The 21,754-nt window shown below is 41.0% G+C and overlaps 1 protein-coding gene across 4 annotated transcripts in view; it reads right to left on the reverse strand.

The window, feature by feature from the left end:
- The window catches only part of LOC107394420 (collagen alpha-1(XIV) chain), a 260,498-nt gene that overhangs the window by 40,652 nt on the left and 198,092 nt on the right, over nucleotides 1-21,754 (reverse strand). For all 4 annotated transcript variants that reach the window (XM_054744996.2, XM_054744994.2, XM_054744993.2 and 1 more), the window contains 5 exons: nucleotides 20,119-20,241; nucleotides 19,231-19,380; nucleotides 13,925-14,041; nucleotides 8,404-8,553; nucleotides 4,423-4,497 (listed from right to left, as the gene is read on the reverse strand). In XM_054744996.2, the coding sequence (XP_054600971.2) occupies nucleotides 4,423-4,497; nucleotides 8,404-8,553; nucleotides 13,925-14,041; nucleotides 19,231-19,380; nucleotides 20,119-20,241 (615 nt within the window). The remainder of the gene's footprint in view (nucleotides 1-4,422; nucleotides 4,498-8,403; nucleotides 8,554-13,924; nucleotides 14,042-19,230; nucleotides 19,381-20,118; nucleotides 20,242-21,754) is intronic.

Consider the following 21,754-nt stretch of genomic DNA (forward strand, 5'->3'; position numbering starts at 1 on the left):
GCAAATTTTTGGGTCTAACACTGACAGGCAGATACGAAATAACCCAAATCCAATGGGCCTTGGAGGTACTCTGGTAAAATTATGTTTAATAGTCAAAAATCTATCTAAAAGTTCCATTCATGAGATTTCAAAGGAATTTAAAGACATAATTTATGCAGAAAAATTACTTAATTCTACTTCAAAGTGTCCAACAGATTCATTCTTCATGGGTCAGATCAGTTTTGATGAACCTGACCTTTGGTTTTAGCTTAATGTGACTAAATTATCCACCCAGACTGTCTTGTCACATTCAGGTTTTACAGCTGAACGTTTCAGGTTTGTGTGTTAATATGTTTAATAACTGAATGGGTAACATGTAATTTCCTTTATTATTATTAAATGAATGCCCTTTCCCTCAGCTGTCTTTGAGTTGATTGAATTAATCGATAACTCGAGCAGCTGCCAGTTTGTGTTCTTCCTGTTAGAATTTGCTGGAGTCGATGCATGTCAGATGGGAATTAATTAATCTTTGATTTATTCAGGTCAGATCTAAAAGTGCTTGGATATCCCTTGAACAGGATTCTCTCCTTTTGTGAAAATGAATAAAGTATATATATATATATATATATATATATATATATATATATATATATATATATATATACATATATATATATATATATATATGTATATATACATATATATATATATATATGTATATATACATATATATATATACACACACATATATATATTAGGGCCCGACCGATATATCGGCCGATATAGGGGTCATTAACACTATCGGCTATCGGCCAAAAAGACGTCCGATATTGCGCTACCTATCCAGCAGATGGCGCCAGCTTTATGAACTCATGTTGTGTGGCTCCATTCCTCGGGGGGTGGAGCCACCGTCACAGCACACATGCAGCAGAGCAGCAGAAGCAATCCAGCCCGCGCCGTGCGGCGATCGTTACGGCGTCTGCTCTATTTTTTTCGCGAGCCGCGGGTGAATCGCGTCAATTCTGGCAGGAAGTCAAACCTAGACATAAGAGGCAGGCCGGTAAATTTAACAAAATAAAGCATTTCAAAATAAAATTCCGCAATAGTCAAATGTGTTCGTAATCAGACACTGCAGAAAAACCACACGAACACACACCCACATACACACACATCGAACTTGTGTGTGTGTGTGACCACGTGAAGGGCGTCTTTTCACCGGAGCAAACAGGACAGAGAGGCAGAAAGTCTGAGGCAAGCAGTTAAGATGGATGACTTTAAATTAATTATGGAAGTTGAGAAAAACAAGGAGCTGTACGACCCCCGAAAAACACGGTTATTTATGTACCCATTTCGGAAGAAACTGCTAGGATACAGCTGCAGAATTGGAGCGGGTTCCAAGAGATTCAACTGGCAGAAACAACTCATACCATAGGTTCTCTCTCTCTCACACACGCACGCACGCACGCACGCACGCACGCACGCACGCACGCACACACACACACACACACACACACACACTCAAACGTAGAGGAAAAGAGCTGAGAAAAGGCAGAGAGGAAATGGAGGACACCAAGTGGTTAAAAGAAAAACTACAGCTGAGCCGAGGCTCGCCTCGACTGGGACGCGTCTGATCTGAACTGAGCAGCGGCCGAATTTCGTGAGCGATTCACTTCTCGGCACTTTGCGGCGCTTCTGCGGCCGGTGCGTCCCCGGCGGCACACGACCGTTGTCGCAGCTGAGGACGGGCGAGGGGGTGTTGGCAACAAAGCAATGAAACGCTGTGCAGGGAGTCCCCCCTCCTCTCCCTAGCTGGGAGAGGAGTAGGGGCGGTAATATTTTCCTAATACTGTCGGCTTTGGAAAGGATCAAAACACAAAAGTGTAAAACTCAAAAGTATTTTAATGCCAAAAATCAGGTGACAGAAATAAACAGGTAGCTAGGATGCTGAAACCAGCAGAGTATGACCGAAACTGAACCGTATGCACTGAGGAGTGAGAGATGACAGAGGACTAGTTATGAGGAGGAGCTATGAGTGGGAGCAGAGGACAGCAGGGGAACATAGGAGCAACTATAAATGAAAATAATTTTAAAGAAGAAAGAATCCTAAAAGGGAAAGAAGAATAACTAGAAAAAAAACCTGACAACAAACGGAAGACGAATACTAAATGAGAAAACCTTAACAGCTGGGGAACCAAACAAAAACAGAGCCATTGGTTTTGAGCCACAACGTCTGATATCATTTATTTACATGATAATTTTTAAACTTTTAGGTATAAAAATGCCACATTTAATGTATTTTACTTTGTCTTAGTATCAACAGATACATAACTGTACTTTTATGCTGATTATTTTATTACAGATGGAAAAAGAGGGTCGTAGTAAGGTGTGGGCCTACTTCACTAAAGATCCATCTGGTGATGTCATCTGCAGCATCTGCTCATCTTCAGTAGTAGTTTGTGTGTTCTGTTGTTTTTGAGATTGCAAAATAAATCTTTGCATTACTTGGAAACCCTACTGAGTTATTGAGACAGTTCTTTGGTGTGTAATAGAGAAATAAGTTAGCATCAAAAAGGCAGACAATGAAGGGTTTAATCTTAAGAACATTTGTATTTATTTTTTGTGAGGGAGATTTATCGGCCATTATATCGGCTATCGGCCTTTGTTAAAAGTTTTATATCGGTATCGGCCCCCAAAAAAAGCATATCGGTCGGGCCCTAATATATGTATATATATATATATATATATATATATATATATATATATATATATATATATATATATATACTCTTAAACATTAACCTTGTGTCCAGACCTCCAAGTCTTGTTGCAGTCCCATGAGCCGAGTTGTAACAGAGTTGCTATATAAATAAACTTTTACTTTCATGCTTTAATTTAAAGAATTACAAGCTTGATGAAACGAGACCAAAGGTTTATATTTGAAGGATTATTTTTATGCCTTGTTTAAGCGTCCTCTGTAATTACCTGTTATGTAATTTAAAGTCTGAGCTAAATATTGCAGACATTCTGTATACGTTTGTCTTTGATCTGACAGATTTGTGTGTGTGCATGCATGCATGCGTGCGTGTGTGTGTGTGTGTGTGTGTGTGTGTGTGCGTGCGTGCGTGCGTGTGTGCATGCGTGCGTGCGTGCGTGTGTGCATGTGTGTGTGTGCGTGCGTGCGTGCATGTGTGTGTGTGTGTGTGTGTGTGTGTGTGTGTGTGTGTGTGCATGCGTGCGTGTGTGTATGATGCTGAACTGTTCCTACAAAGGCTTACATTTAAACCACTCTTCTACCCCGTAACATTTAATATTTTGATGTGTGCGGTAGACGAACTTGGAACTGCGTTTAGCTTCTGCGTGAGAGGTTAGATTGCAGCATCTAAGCACATCAGAAATGTATGCTGTGAAAGGCAGGAGCCTGGAGTTGTTTTAAGACAGACAGGATTGAGATTAGGAGCTAATTTCAGCTGCAATATTCTGAAAGTATCATTAAAGGAAGTAAAACAAAGAAAACTGAATATTCACTTCACATATAGATTTCACTGTTAAATCAAATTGAAAAAGCAACTTGGGATATTTTTTAGAGCCCAGTCTTTGCTTAGTTCACCATTAGGATCGTTAGCTCGATGTTAGCCTCTAGCCTGCTTCAACCAATATTAGAGTAAAACCAAAGGATGCCGTGGCTTCTTAGGCGTACAAGAAATAACTTCTGGGTCGCCCATCTGTACCGGCTTTGGTTCTTTAAATGAACTCTGGCGGTTTCTTCCTGCTCGTGTAGCATAGCAAATGTTGGTGCAGCAACGTTAGCTTGCTGAAGACATGGTAATCTCACAAACTCACTGACTGTAAACAGTATCTACGGCCCTCTTGTTTTTTGTGTGTGTGTGTGTTTTTTTGTTGTTTACTTTTTTTGCTTTGCTTTTCTTTTTTTTATTAAGGATGACAATTAGCAAACCCCCAGCCAGATGAGAATAAAAATGTTTCATTGTAACCTTCCTTCCAACATGACTGAGACATTAAACTGTTTTGTGATTATTTCATTGTTAAATTCATACATATTACTGGTACTTCTTTGAGTTTACTGACATCTATAACATTTCTAAATCACAAATAATGACGCCTTTTCATAATTCTTAATTGTTATAATTAAAAGTAAATTTTCTAAATAAAAATCTAAATTTTTTGTCTAGCATTCTTATTTATTATCGATAAAGAAGAGCTATTTATCCTTAAAGAAAAAAGTATCAATTATTTTATTTTAAAAGAATGTACTGAAAATGCAAAAAATGTCCTGGAAAAGTGACAAATGCAGTACAACACAGCAAACCTGTACATGGACTGAAAATAATTTCAGACAGTGAATCAATTTCAAGCAGAAATCATCAATAAATAATCAACAGGTAATTAATAAGATGAACACAATCAATAACAGGATGTTCTGACCTTCCTTGGCAGGGGGGATTGTGGGTGGTGGAGTGGTGGTTGGAGGTTTGACTGGTGCCAAGGTCGGGACTGGTACTGGTGAGAGAGAGAGAGAGAGAGAGAGAGAGAGAGAGAGAGAGAGAGAGAGAGAGAGACAGAGACACACAGAGAGAGAGAGAGATAGAGAGAGAGAGAGAGAGAGAGAGAGAGAGAGAGAGAGAGAGAGAGAGAGAGAGAGAGAGAGAGAGAGAGAGAGAGAGAGAGAGAGAGAGAGAGAGAGAGAACCTGTAATTACAACTAAGGTCATAATGTGCCAAATGAGCTTATAAATGAATCCTCCTTCTAGAACATACATTTCATGGAACCGAGTCTCAGAAGGAGCACACAGCCCTACGTACATAATGACATACACATTCACCACACGGAATGATTGCATACAGCGCGTGATTTCAGCTGCAGTTTGGTGGATTGATTGTCGTGTCAGCTGAAGTCAAACACAAATGCCTGCTGCTGCTTCTGCTTCCAACCTCTCACTGGTTTACTGTGTGAGTGCGTGGTTGGTCGGCTGTCTACTTCTCCAAAATGATGCACAACACGTACGAACGTGCGCGCGCACGTACACACACACACACACACAGTTTAGGCTGTAAATCAGCTACCTGAGGTTGAGAATCACATGTGATGGCAGGTAGGGAGCATGCAGCGGTGGTTGCCTGCAGCGACGGGGATAGTCGTTTGGAGGAAGTGTGCTGGCTTTCATTTGCATCAAAACAAAGCCATAAATCAACCGGGAGGCGCTCTGTAGAGCTACAGTGTGTCGGGAGCAAACAAACACTTGCTTTTGGCAAGGAACTCTTTTTCCTCGTTCCCCTTTTTTCTCTGAGGATTTGCCTTCGTCTTGCCTCATGTCTCCGTTGTAAATCTCCAAACAGATGGATCCACTTCTCTTTCACTTTCACTTCGCCTAATTCCACAATCTTTAGCCTGATTTCATGTTTCATTGTTACAGTCAACAGCAGTTATTCTGGGAAAGAAATGAACCGTTATGGTTAATTATAAAATTATACAAAATATGTTGTATTTCATCTCTGTGGATTTTAAAGCTGCACGTGAAAATTTCCAACCTTCTAACAAGTCATCAAAAAAACTATTGTAAACCCCAAACTTCTGCTAAAATATGTTTTTATAACTTGCGATTAAAATATGCAAATACATAGTTTTCTCTGAACGGCTGGGGAAAAATATATAGATTAATGTGCACAGTGCATTAATGCAATTAGAAGGAAATTAGATTGTCCTAATATCCAAAAATGTTTCATTTTAAATGTCTTCTTATGCACAAATACTTCAAAGGCCTTTTTCTGAATAATGCATTAATCCTGCCCGTGCATTATATGTATTATGGATTTCAAAAGTTTGATAAACAATGAAATGTGATGTTTTTAAACAAAATATTTCAGAAAATGTAAAAAAAAAGCACAACAAAGAAGTTTTTTTTTACTTTTTTGTAAAAAAATAAATAAAAATAAGAGAGAGAGAAAAAAGCTAATATAAATTTAAACTACATTGCAGGGATTCATTATGTAATTATTGTATTAAAACTAAAAGTTAACTGTTGATTGGTAAATTGAAAAGTTACCCATCTTCAAATCTTTGGTGGAGCTTTACAATAAAACACTTAGTTTGTTTATGAAAATATAACTTCGTACACTGTATTTAATAGGTAAAACTGCAAAGCAGCAACTACTGATTAGCGCTACGAGCTGCTGCTGCTGAACAAAAAGGTCATTCACGAGAGAGAGGGTAGAGATTCCCACAAGAATAAAAAGACAATTTATAGTGAAAATGACGGAAAGCTGGAAGTGAGCTCCTTTTCTGAACAATGACAGCTGACATCAGTTCTAGAATAATAATGTGTTTTCTTGTGCACATTTAAATTGGAGTTATATATAAATAAGAGAATTAACCAACACATGCACCGGTGGATGTGCACATGGAGTACATCTACATGCTAAACGTGGTATAAAATAAATCCTGCTCTATTAGGTTACATATCCTAAACTCACAGTTAAGAATCAAGTGGAATATTAAAGGTTTCAATCTGAATACTTTCCTAAGAAGTTGTCTTCCTCTTTTAAAAAAAGACTTGATATGTGATAAATATATGTTGACCGTCAAAGAACTTTTTACGTCCAGCTAAACTCTGTTAAGCTAGTCCAAAAAAATAAAAGCCAGTTTGTAGCCTTACTTCGCTTTTATTTGCTGATTACACAGCAAACAGTAATTATTTGCTGTGTGGTTGACGGCACTAACAGACAAAGGTGTAAATCTAACTTGTGTTTATCAAATCACATTGATGGAGACAGAAGACAGGGAAGGACATCAGCAGTCCTCAGAGATTTTTTGGATTTGCAGCAGTTAGCAAGGAGGCTGACTGTGATGGTACGAAAATGATAAATGATCCGCACTTGTATAGCCCCTCTCAGAGAAAGGACTCCAAAGCGCTTTACACTACAGTGTATCATTCATCCATTCATACACACATTCACACACTGATGGTGATGAGCTACGATGTAGCCACAGCTGCCCTGGAGCGCACTGACAGAGGCGAGGAAAAGACGAATGTGAATGTGTTTATAGGGTTTATTTGGTATTGATAATCTATGTATGATGTTTTCCGGGCACATCCAACTGGGAGGAGACCCAAGGGAAGACCCAGGACGCGCTGGGGGAGACTATGTCTCTCGGCTGGCCAGGGAACGCCTTGGGATTTCTCCGGAAGAGCTGGCTCAAGTAGCTGGGGAGAGGGAAGTCTGGGCATCTCGGCTAAAGGTTGGTTTATGCTTGACGCGTCCGCGAGGTCCGCACGGCTCCGCGCGGAAAAGTTGTGTCATTTTGCGTCATCTTAACAACCACGCCCCTCCACCGCGCCTCCGCACGGCCCAAAATTTCCGCAACGTGCACCTAGGAAATTTTCTAACCACGCAGACGGTCGGACGCGGAAAAACATGGCGGACCGGCAAGAACTAGTATGGCAGAGGTTCGTAAATACAGACATTTGTATGATTCAGCTCTCAGAGATTCGGATCAACATGTTGTTAATAATTCTTGGAGAGAAATAGCTCGCACTGTCGGAAAAGACGAGAACGCTGTTAAAAATGCTGAAATGCCGTGTTGTAAACAGTAATTTCTACTTCTACTATGATGTAGTGTTGGATGCATGCCGTAGAGCTCCATGCTGCCCCGTTCAGTTTGGGAGAATATTGTCTCACCACAGAGACAAGCCGCATGAACCATAAACGCTGCGAGTTGTGAAGCGCGTTCCATCTGCGAGCCGCATCACCAAGCGGAAAGTAAATGCGTCAAGCATAAACCAAGCTTTAGGCTGCTGCCCCCGCGTTCTGACTCCAGATAAGCGGCTGAAAACTGATGGATGGATGGATAATCCTACAGTCCCACTATGGAGGATGTGCATTACCGTCCACAATAGGGAATTGACACATATTAAAAATATTGTTTCAATGTAGGATTACGTTTGTGAAAATGACGTTATTTATTTAGCATGATGAGTTATAAGATACCCATCTCTCAGTGTGAGACTGGCAGCTGAACCTGGTGAGCCAGCCAACCACAAAAACCGTTAGGGGTCTGGACTTTTTCACGTTGTTTCAAATCAGCTCCAGTGTAAAGTCAATGCCGTATATCGTACATTATAAATCCAGTGGGGTGAATTCTGGCAAAGTCGGTGACTTGTTCAAACCGGTCAACAGCAGCAAGAAGATTGTAAGGTTTGGTTCTCGGTCAACGGCTAGTTAACTCTAACTTTCGTATATAATGCTGTCTGGGAGGCCTTCTGTGGTGTGCTACTTCTTCCAACATATGAACTGGACACAGTTACTCCCCTAACTCACTGCAGGCCAACATTATCAGGTGACTTAATTGCAAAGACTAAAAGGATGCATATATACAGAGATGAGCTTGTAAATGTTTGAGCATCTTTACATGTTTTTGTGTTGGCCGTTACTGCAGGTCCTTCAGTCCCGTCTCCTAACCGAGCGTAGACGCTGATCTTGTACTCCGTGTTGGGCTTCAGGTTGTTAAAGCAGTGTCTGCTAGCTCCACCACCCAGCATGGTCTCCTGCTTCTGACTACCTGCAATAAATAACAAGACAGAAATACAAACATAATAATAATAATAATAATAATAATAATAATAATAATAATAATAATAATAATAATAATAATAATGCATTGAACTTATATAGCGCAATTCTAGACACCCAAAGACGCTTTCACACACTCTCACATTCACACACTGCTAGTGATGGTAAGCTACTTGTAGCCACAGCCGCCCTGGGGAGGTCTGACAGAGGCGAGGCTGCCATTAGGCGCCGTCGACCCATCTGACCACCACCAACACAGGCAAGTTGGGTGAAGTGTTTTGCCCAAGGACACAACAGCAGGATACCCCTGACAGGAGCTGGAATCAAACCCATGACCCTCCGATCATGAGGCAACCCGCTCTACCACCTGAGCTACTGCTGCCCCAATTATAACTTACACAAAGATGTAAATGAGAGTAAACCACTTTACAGACGTGCATGATGCACCCGGATGGATAGAGATGCCATGCATTTTCGGATTAAAATGAGAAGCATCAGCTTGACATAATTTTGTACCAATAACATTTAATCCAGTACGTGAGATTTTATTTGAGTAGTTTTGTGTCTTTCAGCTGCTGCAGTAAAAAAAAAAAAAGTTAATTAAAAAAAATCCATTCTGTCCAATGTTAAACTTGTCTTCTTCATTAGTATTTTTGTGGTATTGTATTTTTTATTTTAATTTATTTTTTTTATTAGTGGCAACTACTGTTCAAACAGAAAATAGTAGAAGTGCTGGCTGGAGAGAGTAAAATACTTTTTTAATGATACAAATAAATATTCCAAAAGGGAAAAAACCTAACCGATGATTACCTAATCAAGCCTGACATACCATTAGGCAGCAATTTGTGCCAACATATTTGCTAAAAATATTGTAAAAGTTAAGTTCAGGTTTTCCTGAAGGGAGACATGACATTAATAGCAAAGTGGTAAAAGGTTGGTCAAAGAGCTTCCTAATATAGGCAAGACATTTATGTCATAACCATTTAAACATCAAAATATCTTGATAACTACATTTCTGTTTAGTTCAAAAGCTCTACAACTAAACTGTTAACCTATACTGATTTTTTATTCCATTTCCCCTTCAAATCCACTATGTCCCATTCCAAACCAAAGACTCATCTCCAGAGTAATTACACACCAGCTGTGCCAACATAAATCCTCATTTACCTCTATTGTGTGTGGAGAGAACCAAAACACGGGAGCTCCCCTAGGAAACACGAGGGAATATGTGACATTAATGATGGCAGTGTTATTGCTGGGGGCCTAAAGGTGATGAATAACAGCCATTACTTTCCTATTTGGTGGATGACGGCTGTATTAAAAGTCAATCTCATCTTTGAGGTGCTGACTGAAGGGTGTTTGTGGGAAATTGAATCAGTTGTTTGTTGTTATGTCGGTGTGTTGGAGTGTTTTATCCCCTCAGAAACAGAAGATAATAAAACAAAGTTACTTTTAAAGCTGCACAATCAAGGAAAGCGGCTTTAATATTAGGAATTTTGCTTACACAAGGGAATTTGTTGTTTTTGTCAGCTAAAATAAAACATGATCATATTAATCCACAATAAAAAATAAAAAATAAGGGCTGTGATGACAACTCAGGATGAAATTTTAAGCTAATGGCATCATTTATAAAGGGAATCACCTCACAGTCAAGTTTGTCAAGGAAAAATAAGCACATAGAGACCAAGCTGTGCAAAAAAGAAGCTGTTAGCTCTCTAAAACTTGGATTGATATAAGAACACATTCACGGCATTCTGGATACTTGGGAACATTTAGACAAGACAATTAGCATAAAGTTCACCCCAACATTGAATTAAACAAGCACATTTTTTTAACCCTCCCACTGTCCTAATGGGTGTGACCCCGCGAGGAAAGTTGACCATTGAGCAGGATTGATGGTTTATCCCTTGGCTCCATGTGGCAGGGGTGAGGGGTGAGCACCACCTCACCCCTGCCACGTGGACCTCAAGGGTTAAACCATCAATCCTGCTCAATGGTCAACTTTACTTGCCGGGTCACCCATAAAGACAGTGGGAGGGTTAAAAGAAGCAAAAAGTGGCTGCAAAAGGTTGAATAAAACTTTTTCTAGTAGGTAATTAAAAGTATTTTCATGTATTTTAAATACAAATAAATAATTTCTTCCTTCATTCCCCCATTTACGCTTGTTGGAGTCACCACCCATAAAATGAAGTAATTTGACATAAGCTAGGGCTGTGGTTGGCACTAAATGCACTATGAATTATTACCGTGTGCTTTTCAGCAAAATATGCTACTGTTAATGTCCTCATGTTGTTAGTGCAGTGTAATCCCCCCCCCCCCCCCCCCCCGGTCTAGAAGCTGATTATTGTACATTACTTTATTGTTCATTTTTGTGACCTTTTTTCCCCTCACCTCTTTCTTTCCTCTCCCCCTTTCTCTTTCATCTCCATCTCAGTGTCCGCTGGGTTTTAAAACAACTAGAAGCATTTCTAATAAAGTTTTGATATCAGGGGGGCGTTAAAGCTGAATCTATACTGCTCCTCCTGTGCGAGTGAAACTCTAAGGCTTGCCTTCGGCACTCAGACATCAATTTTGTAATATTGAGTGTTTGTAATTGAAAAAGAAGCTTGAGATTTTTTAGAGATGCCTATTTGTTTCTAAATCACTGTTTTGTTAGCTCAACGTTAGCGTCTATCCTTCTATACCAGATGTTAAAGTAAACCAAAAAGGTGCCGTGGCTTCTTAGGGGTAAAAGAAATAACTTCTGGGTCGCTCCTGTTACTGGTTTAGGTTCTTAACAAAACACTGCTATGTTTTGCCGGTTGGTGTCAAATTATAAATGCTGGCTCTGCAGAGTTGGCTTTCCACAGACTCGGCGACCCTGTGGGCCAACAGATTGTAACAGAACACGTCCTGACAACCCCTCAGCAGGCTGCTAATGAAATCTATGATTTTGTGATTAATTTACTGAACAATTCTTCCATTTAGTACCTTTAATAAGTGGGATTACATCTATTCTTCTCTGACTGAAGTTATATAGTTATAAACAACAATTTGCCTATTGCATATTCTTTTGCCAGACATTTTTAACTGTACAAAAAAGAAAAAAAATACTTTTGTGGTCACTGAAGTAAACAACTTTAACAGTACAATTCAGAATCTTTGTCTTGGTTGTCATTCAGGTCTGCAGGGCATCGCTCATGCAGTTTCGGTTCTTTACCAAACGCCCACAGAGAACTTAAATAAAGGCTATTTTCTGTTTTCCAGGCAAACAACAAGCGGCTGCAGGTGCAACCAAAGCTTTAGAAAAAAAATCACAAAAACAATTTAATTCAATTTCCCTTTTGTCCTCAAAGTATACCTCCCACAGCAGTCTGAAGCAGGCATAATTACCGTCAATCACATAACTAGAACATCTCATCACTTGGCAGCCAATCCTGACCCTTTTTGGGTCGTTTTCCTTCCATTTTATTTCACACAGCAAATGTAAATGTCAGCAGAGCTGTAATCCATAAGCCCTTCATTTCTACAGAAAGGCTCAGTGTTTTATTGCACAGCTAAACCTTTAAGACTGCTGGCATGTCTCGAGTGGGATACAACAAAACCTTTTGTTATCTCTGGCTAATTAGGGATTCAACCTCCTCCTCCTGAAAGCATGCAAGTATGAATGAGCTGTGTCCCCGCTGGCTCAGAAATGTAGCGTGGGAGCTCAATAAGTACAATGTGAGGAGAATCATAGCTGTACATTCAGTAATATTTAGCTGTAGCAAAGCTCAGTCACGCTTAATAGACATGAAAAGCTAATCTACCGGATAATCCAGAGCGATATACAGCAATAAGGCTTTAGAAGCGGTAGTGTGTTGGTTATTTATGCATTTACGTTCATCATACTAATTTGTAAGTGTACCTTTATTTTGAAAAGGAATTATAGGAAATGAAAACTACTATTCTGTCAACTTCTACGAATTACGTTTCTGAAAGTCATAACTGAAGATTGGGTTTTGTTTATGATCAGAGCTGATCATGGAGAAAGACTGAAGTTCATTTGAAGTTGAAATTTTGTATGTAGAATATTTCTCTGGATCAAAAATAAAATGTTTAGTTTGGAAAAATCATCTTCCATCATGGAAGTCTTATGAGTTGCTCTCTCCATTAGGAGTTTGGCAATGTTTCTACTCAACATAAATCCACACCTTATAGCAGCGAGGAGACAAAACTGTTGCTTTTGTAGGAATTTCTGTAGAGACGTGTTTTTCTAGTTTTGCACTCAACAGCTGCAGTGATACAAAGCTCGATGGGTTGTGCACAGAGCCCACACATTTTATGCTCGGGAATTCCATTTCTAATTGGTATTAAGATGGCCCAGCAGCGGCTTCACTTCCTGATGGTCCAGAAGAATCTGGAACCCGAACTGCTACTGATCTTTTATGCTTGTCCATCGAGAGCCTGCTGACCACCTATACCATAGTATGGTAGGGTAACTGCACCATGGCAGAGAGACTGATAAGAGCAGCCCCGAAGTCTGCCCTCTTCCTCCCTGATGGACATCTACACTTCCTGTTGCTTTAGTTGTCTTCATTTGAACTCTTTTGAATTACACAGACTACGTTTACATGCAGCCAGTATCCGGGTTATGATCGGGTTAAGGTCGGTATTCGGGTTTCTGAGTTGATCAGAATAACCCGTTTACAAGCATAAATAGAAAGACTTCCCTCTAACTTGCATAACCCGATTTAAATGCGGACGTTGGGGTAGCGTCAGGACGTATGGACTACGTCCAGACCGCAATATGCGTCATTTCCGGTTCTTCTTGTTCCGGTATTCGTGAAAACAACAACATGTTTCCCAGTTCGGAAGAGATAGCGACCGCGTTTGTTTGCGCTTTAGTTTCCTCGTCACTCCAAAAGTGTGGTGCTGTGCCGCGACTCGCCATGTTGCTCCCAACTTGTTGTTTACTTCCGGTGTTCTGGCACATACAAGACGTCTCGCTACTCAAAAGACCAAGATTCCTTGCGAACAGAGCATGCGCAGAACACACGCTTTGATGGGGATATCCCGATATGCGTTTACACGACCAAACATTCGGGTTAGAAAAGGGTTACCCCAGGTGTAGTAACCGGGTTTTTAAAAACCTGGTTATGAGCATATCCGGGTTTTTGGCGGTGTTTACCTGGACCTGTGGAACTGGGTTATTGCGAATATTCGGGTTTTAAAAGGGTTACTGGCTGCATGTAAACGCACTCAATGAACTAGAATTCCAGATGTGCTGGAGCTTAAAACACTCATGGTACCACTAGCCTTCATAACAAATTGCCCCCCAGAAAAACTAAAACAAAAACCTTAAAGCAGATAATAAAAAAGTTTTCAGTAACGTTACTCACCAACTACAGACTGAATGGCCACTCTGTATGCACTGGCGTGTGGGTGAGGCTGCCACTGGGAGCACAAACTGGTCATCTTCACTTGATATGTACTCAGGTTAGTCACCCCAAGGTACACTGCAGGAAGAAATTAAAATATTTACAAGAAAATCATTTTAATTTCATGAAAGCTGCAAGTTCCTCACCGTGTTTCTTTTACCCCAACTCCTCCGTAAATTGTACTTTAACACAACGTTTTTGGAACAGATGTTGCTTAACTCCTCTGACTTTGCAGAAATCTTTGAATGGAATTGGAAGGCAATAACAAAAGCAGCAATGGGACATGAAGCTAAACTTTTGTGGAGCTCTAAAAATATTCGTTACAGAGCTGTGACTGTTCTTTCCTCCACACTGCTATAATGATGCTGCCAAAAAAAGCTGCAGCTCACATCAGAGACCACAAGCAATCCTGTTTCCAGATGATGGACAGAAAGCGTGCAGCTGGTTAGCTTCAAGGACACTAAAGTGCATTTCCATGAAGTTATTTGCAGACATGTGGAGGAATACAGCTCAGCTTGCTGAAATACTTTGTGCACACATTCCTAAATTAATTCAGCCGGTTTATGCAAATGAAACTTATGTGCTTTTAGCATTTGACTTTTGAATGTGCCAGTTGCTCTGAACTGAATTTTTTTAAATAAAAATCAGCATTTTGTGTTTCAATGAGCTGGTAATGGCTTTGCACATATTAGTATATTTCACACATTATCCAGCAAAGCAAGACAATTTCAAATCAAGTACCTAAACACAACGCATCTCTGCAAAGTATCTCATTTAAAAGCTCACCCGTTGCAACGGAGACAAAAAGGAAAAAAAAAAGCTTCTTTTAGCATCAACAGCTGTTTCCACTATAGAAGTTTCGGGAAATATTTGGAAGGGGAAGGTGATAAGGGATATGCGATGGTTTGGTCCTTTAACCGGTTTTATCTCCATACAAAAGCATATGTGATGGCTGAGTGATGTCATTGATCAATGAAAAAAAAAAAACAACAAAAAAAAGAGTCCATAGCATTGTTTATTTATATAGCACGTTTAAAATGCAGCATGGGAGCTGCCCAAAGTGCTGCACAGGCTAAAACAAAACACAACCATTACAAGGAGCTAACCCCGGCTTTCCACGGGAGCCGTCAGCAGCACGTTACTGCAGCAGCACGTCATAGCTGCTGATAGGAACCGCTGTGGTCAACAGAACCTTTTCCACTGGAGCCGTCAGCAGCGCGAGTCGGCCGCGTCTCAGGAGCAGCATGTCGCGGCCTTTATGCGCCGGTTCTATTTTCTACGCGCAACGCCTCTGAAACGGGTCAAGTTCGACATTTTTGGGGAAGGAAAGACAGGAAATCGGACGCGGAAATGGAGAGAAGATCCTGAGGTTTTCAGAATAAAGAAACGTACTGCCTTCCAGTTGCTTTACTTAAAAAAATATTTACTAACTGTGCGTCCCCGTGAGAAGCTATCACCTAGCTAGCGGTCTCCTTTGTTTTTCAGGTCCGTATTGGTGATTATAAAACGGACAGAACATAAAACACAAACCATGTTGTAGTTTTCTCCTGCTTGTTGTTGTGTTTACTGACGAAGTCACTCGTGTGACTTCGTGCTCGGTCGGTGACAGCTGCTCCCCTGCTGCTTCGCGTCTCGTGGGAAGGGCCAAGCAGCAGCTTACGCGAGCAAGACGTGCTGCTGCAGTAACGTGCTGCTGACGGCTCCGGTGGAAACCCGGGGTAAAACAAAGGATAAAAATCTCAATCAAAGGCAGATAAACCATGATGAATACTAAGAACACATTAAAACAATGATACAATAAAACACTAAAACGAGTCACTGTCTAAAAGCCAAAGTGTAAAAGTGGGTCTTTAAACGAGATTTAAAAACCGCCAGAGATGGAGCCTGCCGAACTCCAATGGGCAATGAGTTCCATAGCTTTGGGGCAGCACACACAAATGCTCGATCCCCCCGCGATTTGAGTCTCATCCGCGGCGTGTGCAGCAGCAAAAGGTCAGCCGACCTCAACGTGCGGGTGGGCATTTGAATGGCCATGGATGTTAATAACTAGAGGTATGCCATCTTAGATACCTCACAGTTTGATTGCTTCAGGGTCCTAGAAATCGATTATTAAATGTTATTTTTAATTAAATGTTTTTTGTCACGTGAAAGATTTTTCCTACTTTCACATTAATTCAAGTAACCAAATACCTTTTACTCCATTATCTTATTTATGTAAGACACATCCTCGACATACTTTTGCGTGACATCCAGGGGAAAACATGAATGACGAAAATGAAAGTAAACAAGGGCAGTCCGTTTCGCTTTTGAAAACACAGAATCAGCCGAGACTGCAAATCGGACCAATGCAGAGATGTGGTAGCTTCTAGCTGAAGCTTAGATCCCCTGATAGTTCACATGGGACTGGAAAGACCAGTACCTGCGGCTTGTGGATGAACTTAAAGAGCGTTACTTCAATGGGCATAAAAACAAGCTACGTCCAAGCTAAAGGGAAGTCTGTGCAGAGATGGCCCACACCCCCTTTACACCATTACGTAATCTTTAGTGAAAAACACGAGTGTGCCACGTTACCGCCACAGTCTGACCACTTATAAATGACCAAAGGTCCCCTGATGCCGCCTCCGCTTTGTAGCCAAGTCATTTTATTTAAAAAATAAATAAATAAATAAATAAATAAATAAATAAATAAATGTTTCAGGCACCTTTTATTAATCTGTCCTCGATTGTCGGCTGGTTAGGAACTCTAACCCATGATGGAAATGTGTACGGGGCAGTTGCCTGTTGATAGTGTTGCTACTGTATTTTATTTTAGTTTTGAACAACTTTCCTTTAATCCTGACGAGTAAATCCCACGTTCAGTGGCTGAAGCGGAGAAACAAACCTCCACCGTTGCTAATTTTTATTTATTTTTTCTGCCAGTCCGTCCCCTAAAGTGTCCGGGTGGCAAGCTTTTATGTTCCTGTGGCTCTTTCTCAGCATTTATTTATAATTGGTTTACGAACGTTTACAAATGAATTTGAATCTTCACATCACAATGTGACGCATCGGTGAAAGGGTGAATCGGCATGCCTTTTGAAAAAGTTGTATTCGATTAAAGTACGCCATAGTTTAATCCATTTGGGGACTGTGGAGTGGCTGTGTGATGTAAAAAGCAGCGTTCAATGACCAGCAGAAATGTTGGCTTTTACAGAGCTCTGTAAAAACCACAAAGCAGTGTAAATGACAGCCTAGTTGTTTTTTTGGGGGGGGGAGATTTCCACCACATTTTGTAGCCCTTTAGGAATTTAGTAAAATGCAATTTTAAAGCAGCTTATTTTCTTTCCCTTCCTTTCTACTTTGGCTGAAACTTTTTACAAATGGCAGATATTTGGCAATGTTTGCAGTTATCCTTTCCCACTGAGTTACAACCAATCAGCATGAGTTTTATAACAACAAGCCCTGCCCAGCAGCTCTACCAGGGTCATTTCTGCATAAATATTACAGTTCAGGTACTCAACAGGTTCCTGAAATGGCCCAGAAAGTGATGCGTCCATGCTGGCCTGGTAAATGAAGACACGTGCATGTCCAGAAGATCCCGTAAAATTACCTGGAAGTTCCGATAGTGGAAGAGGGCCTAACATACATCATTAAGTATGGTTCTTGGCAGGGCTTGATTTACAGGAGAGCCTGGCTCCCCCGAAAGGGTGATGGGCTCCCGTGGAAGCCCTCAATTCAATTCAATTCACGTTTATTTATGTAGCGCCAAATCACAACAAGACTCGTCTCAAGACACGTCACATAGTAAACATTCCAATACAGGTCAGTTCATTAAGCCAATCAGAAAAAAGTTTCATATATAAGGAACCCAGCAGGTTGCATCAAGTCACTGACTCAACAAACACAACCAGGGGGAGCTCAAAAAATGATGACACACTGCCCCACTCTCACAAAGTTTTAACAGAGGTAATGGTAAATGGCCTGCATTTGATATCGTGCCTTCTAGAGTCCTGGAACTCCCCAAGGCGCTTCACAACACAATCAGTCATTCACACATTCACACACTGATGGTGACGAGCTACGATGTAGCCACAGCTGCCCTGGGGCGCACTGACAGAGGCGAGGCTGCCGAGCACAGGCGCCACCGGTCCCTCCGACCACCACCAGCAGGCAAGTTGTGTTCAGTGTCTTGCCCAAGGACACAACGACAGCAACAGACTGAGCGGGCACTAAACTCCTGTGCCGCCATCAACCACCCACCCTCCACCCCTGCTCTTGCGGCATTCTCACTGGGCTCCCCCGGAAGCCTGTGTGTAATTCGAACCTTGGTTCTAGGAATTATTTGATTCATGTTTGAGATTTTAATTTTAGGATCCTGGCTTCCAAGGTTTTCTAAATTGATAAAGATCCCAAACTGTCAGATTGCAGTTTATTTAGTTTTCATACTTTGTTCACATTAACAAGCAGTTGTGCTGGCGTGTGACATTGACGCATCAGCTCGCTCATTTTTTATAGTCTACTGGCTTCATTAACATGCTACCGAGCGATGTGACAGACACTGTTCACCTCCTGGGATCCCTCTGGCCTAATCATCTCTCTCGCTCTTTCCCAATAAACCCATCTCACCGCCGTTTGTTCCCCTCTGTTCTCTAATCTCGACTTTCCGAACTTGTCCTTTAATTGAGCAAAGATGGGGCTAATTGCTATGCAGGTGGTGAAAACTGGCACCTATGCAAAGGCATGTGCATAATTTAAAAGGTTTGTACATTTAACACTTGAGTTTTAAGAGTTTTGTGGAGGAATGAAAATAGATGAGGGTTTTGGATTTCCTTGTCTGGCTTAAGGACGTCTTTAAAAGGGCATGTGTGTTTTGAAGGTTATGGAGATCAAACTGGTGACATCTCAGGTTTAAAAAGGCCATTTGGCCAGTGTTGTGAAGAGCTGTGAAGAGGTTAATTGTCGTGCAAGAGAGGGAATACCAGGCTTCGGCTCGGGCTGATTATATGATCCAGATCAGACAGTCAAAGAGCTTTGGGAAGGCTCTACATCACGGAGAAAACGTTGATTTATTGCACCTTTTGCTCATTTCAGGGATGAGTTATGAATAGGCAAAGCTGCTACAAGGTTTCTGCAGGAGTCAGAAAAGTCTAAAACTCAAACATCTTAATAGAAATTTGAAATACGTACAGAATTTCTACATGTAAATGTAAGAAAAATCCTTAATGGTCAGTATACCAAATCACCGTAGGCTGTGGCATCAAGTGAAAAAAGAAAATGGGTGACTGACTTACGGGTCTTCGCCTTCCCAGAAAGAGCCTCGCTGGATCCAGTGGTGTAGGAGGCGATGACCTTGACATTGTACTCCGTCCCACTCAGCAGGTTAAGGATTAACATCGTGTTCACGTCCTCCCCCACAAAGGTCTCCAGAGCTGCTCCAGGGGCTGCAAAGGGGCAGAATATTTAACGACGGGATGTCACCACTGAAACAAATGGTCAGTTAAATGGAAGCGGGGGTAGAGGTGAGGGTTCAAAGGTGATCATTAGTGTCAGATCTAGCTAAACGGGAAGAATGAATTAGCCTTTTGATGTGGCTGGATGACCACTTTACAGGAAGCTCGTGTTTGATTACTCAGATTTTCTGTGGACTGGTCCTGATATTTCTATACGTGATTTTTTTATTTTTAAGTATTGGTTTCACATTTGAACACAATGCTCGTGCTTTTACTCAGAATTGACTTTTTTGTGCGTCCTCCATTAAAAAACAGAGCGCGGTTTAAATAAGTCGCTAATGATTTAGATTTCTTGTAACATAGATGTGTCTGCCGTAGCCGGGAGCTTTTAGCTGCAGGCAGAGACGCTCGAGGCCAGAAGCTTCAGGCTACTTGGCTCACTTGTTTATCTTTTTACACCTGCTGAAGAAAACTGACAGAAATATAAGAAAATGATCATTTCTTGTTGATCTAAGAATAAAAGTACATTATAAGTGTTTCATTCACTACAATGTCCCGGGATCATTCATTCATAAGTTGATGTACAAACGTCATCATGAAGTTCCTATAGGGGGCCTCTTGCACTTACAATAATGAGAGTCTAGAAATATTTCAATCATTTTTGTATAAAACTGAACAGGAAAACAAATCAAACAGTAAATGTTTTGATTATGGATGGGCTAAAATCACCAGAAAGAGGCTGATAGACGACTCTGTAGCCCATGGTGGGCGAAGGTGGAACGTCCCAGGTGATCCTGAAGCGGTTGTACCATTCCTCGGACACTCGCAGGTTCGAAGGAGCAGAAAGAGGAACTGCAAAGAAGAAGAAAGCTAATTTTATGCATTTTAGTCAAGTATTGAAAATGTGTCGAAATGATAAATGAATCACACCATTTTCTGCGAAAAGGCCGGGGTTTAAAGGATTTCTTATGAGTTCATTAAATGTTTAGCTCATAAATATGATGCATCGTCTTCCATTACTTGCAGTTTTAATAGAACACGGGTGTTTACACAAAACAGACGGCCTTAAAAGCTCAAATTTTAATGAAAAGGTTAACATGACAAAGAGCGAATTAAATCAGTTCGTAAAATGATTCATGTCATCTATTTCTCAGTGGAGAGAAATGACCAGAAAGTGCTTTAATAACGTCATTAAATGGCAGGAAGAGAAAGTATGGGGACGAACTGGAGCGACAGAAGCCAGGCCAGATAGAAGAAGATAATAAAGCAAAAGGAAAAAGAACAGAGGTTTGATAAAGCTTAATAAAATTAGCTCAGTGAAAAGTTCAAAGTCCCTTTACTGTTATGAGCATAGTTCATTTGTTAGAAAGACATTAAAGCCAGAGGTCTTATGAGAGGGATGGCAACTAAAAAAAGGTTTTTTCCTGCTTTTATTAAGACATTTCTACTTTCACATGAATTTCCAGCCTTTGTGCGTTTCATCCTGACTGATTCAGATCCTGTTGGTTAATGTAAAACGAGGAACTTTTCAGGTCTAAATCTCTGACCAAATCTGTTCAGCTGCACGCTGAAAGAGCTGAAAACCTCCAATCATCCCTGCCTGAGCCACAAACTAAAACCTTCAAATTATAGCAGCTCTTCTGCCTCGTTCCTCCTCTTCAGCCTCGGTGGGAGGCCACCATTAAAAAAACCAATCACTTTTTTTTCTTTTGCACTATAAAACTCCCATCAGCTTCAGCTGCAGGCTCGTACGTTTAAATCCTGACGTTATAACCTGCTCTTGTGTTGTATCATCTACCCCCTCAGCCCATCCTGAGGCGGAGGAAACTCCCATCATCCCCTGCGCTCGCGGCCTTCCCTCCCACAGGGTGCTCACCTGTAATGAGAAACTGGAGATTCAACGAAACGTCGTGGCCAGAGAAGCCGTTTCCTGAAATCCTTTTAGAGGATTTGGTATTAGTTGGGCTAAGTTGTGGCTCAGAAGTCACAGGTCAGGCTTGCGTTACTTGATTGCTCTTGAAGCCATTCCAAGTCAGGACCTAATTTTAAGGTTCTGGACAACAAGTTTCACATTTTGGGTTTTCAAGACTCGGCCTGCTTCCACTATGGGAACATCTGGATAATTTTAGCAGACCTACACAGCATGCGTATGTCTCCATTTCACAAGGCTGGCCTGAGAGGACCAATGTATTGGACCATTTTCAGGTACCAACCGATTACCTGAACTAGTGGCAAGGTCCAAACATACATTCAGGTCAAAGTCAGGTCAGGCAGTATTTACATTAGGATACATCAAATAATCAGAAAAGAAACATAGCCAGTGAGCAATCATAGGCGTAGGAGTGTGGGTGACCGGGGCATTTGT

The sequence above is a fragment of the Nothobranchius furzeri genome, chromosome 19, assembly GCF_043380555.1.
Source record: "Nothobranchius furzeri strain GRZ-AD chromosome 19, NfurGRZ-RIMD1, whole genome shotgun sequence".
NCBI lineage: Eukaryota > Metazoa > Chordata > Actinopteri > Cyprinodontiformes > Nothobranchiidae > Nothobranchius > Nothobranchius furzeri.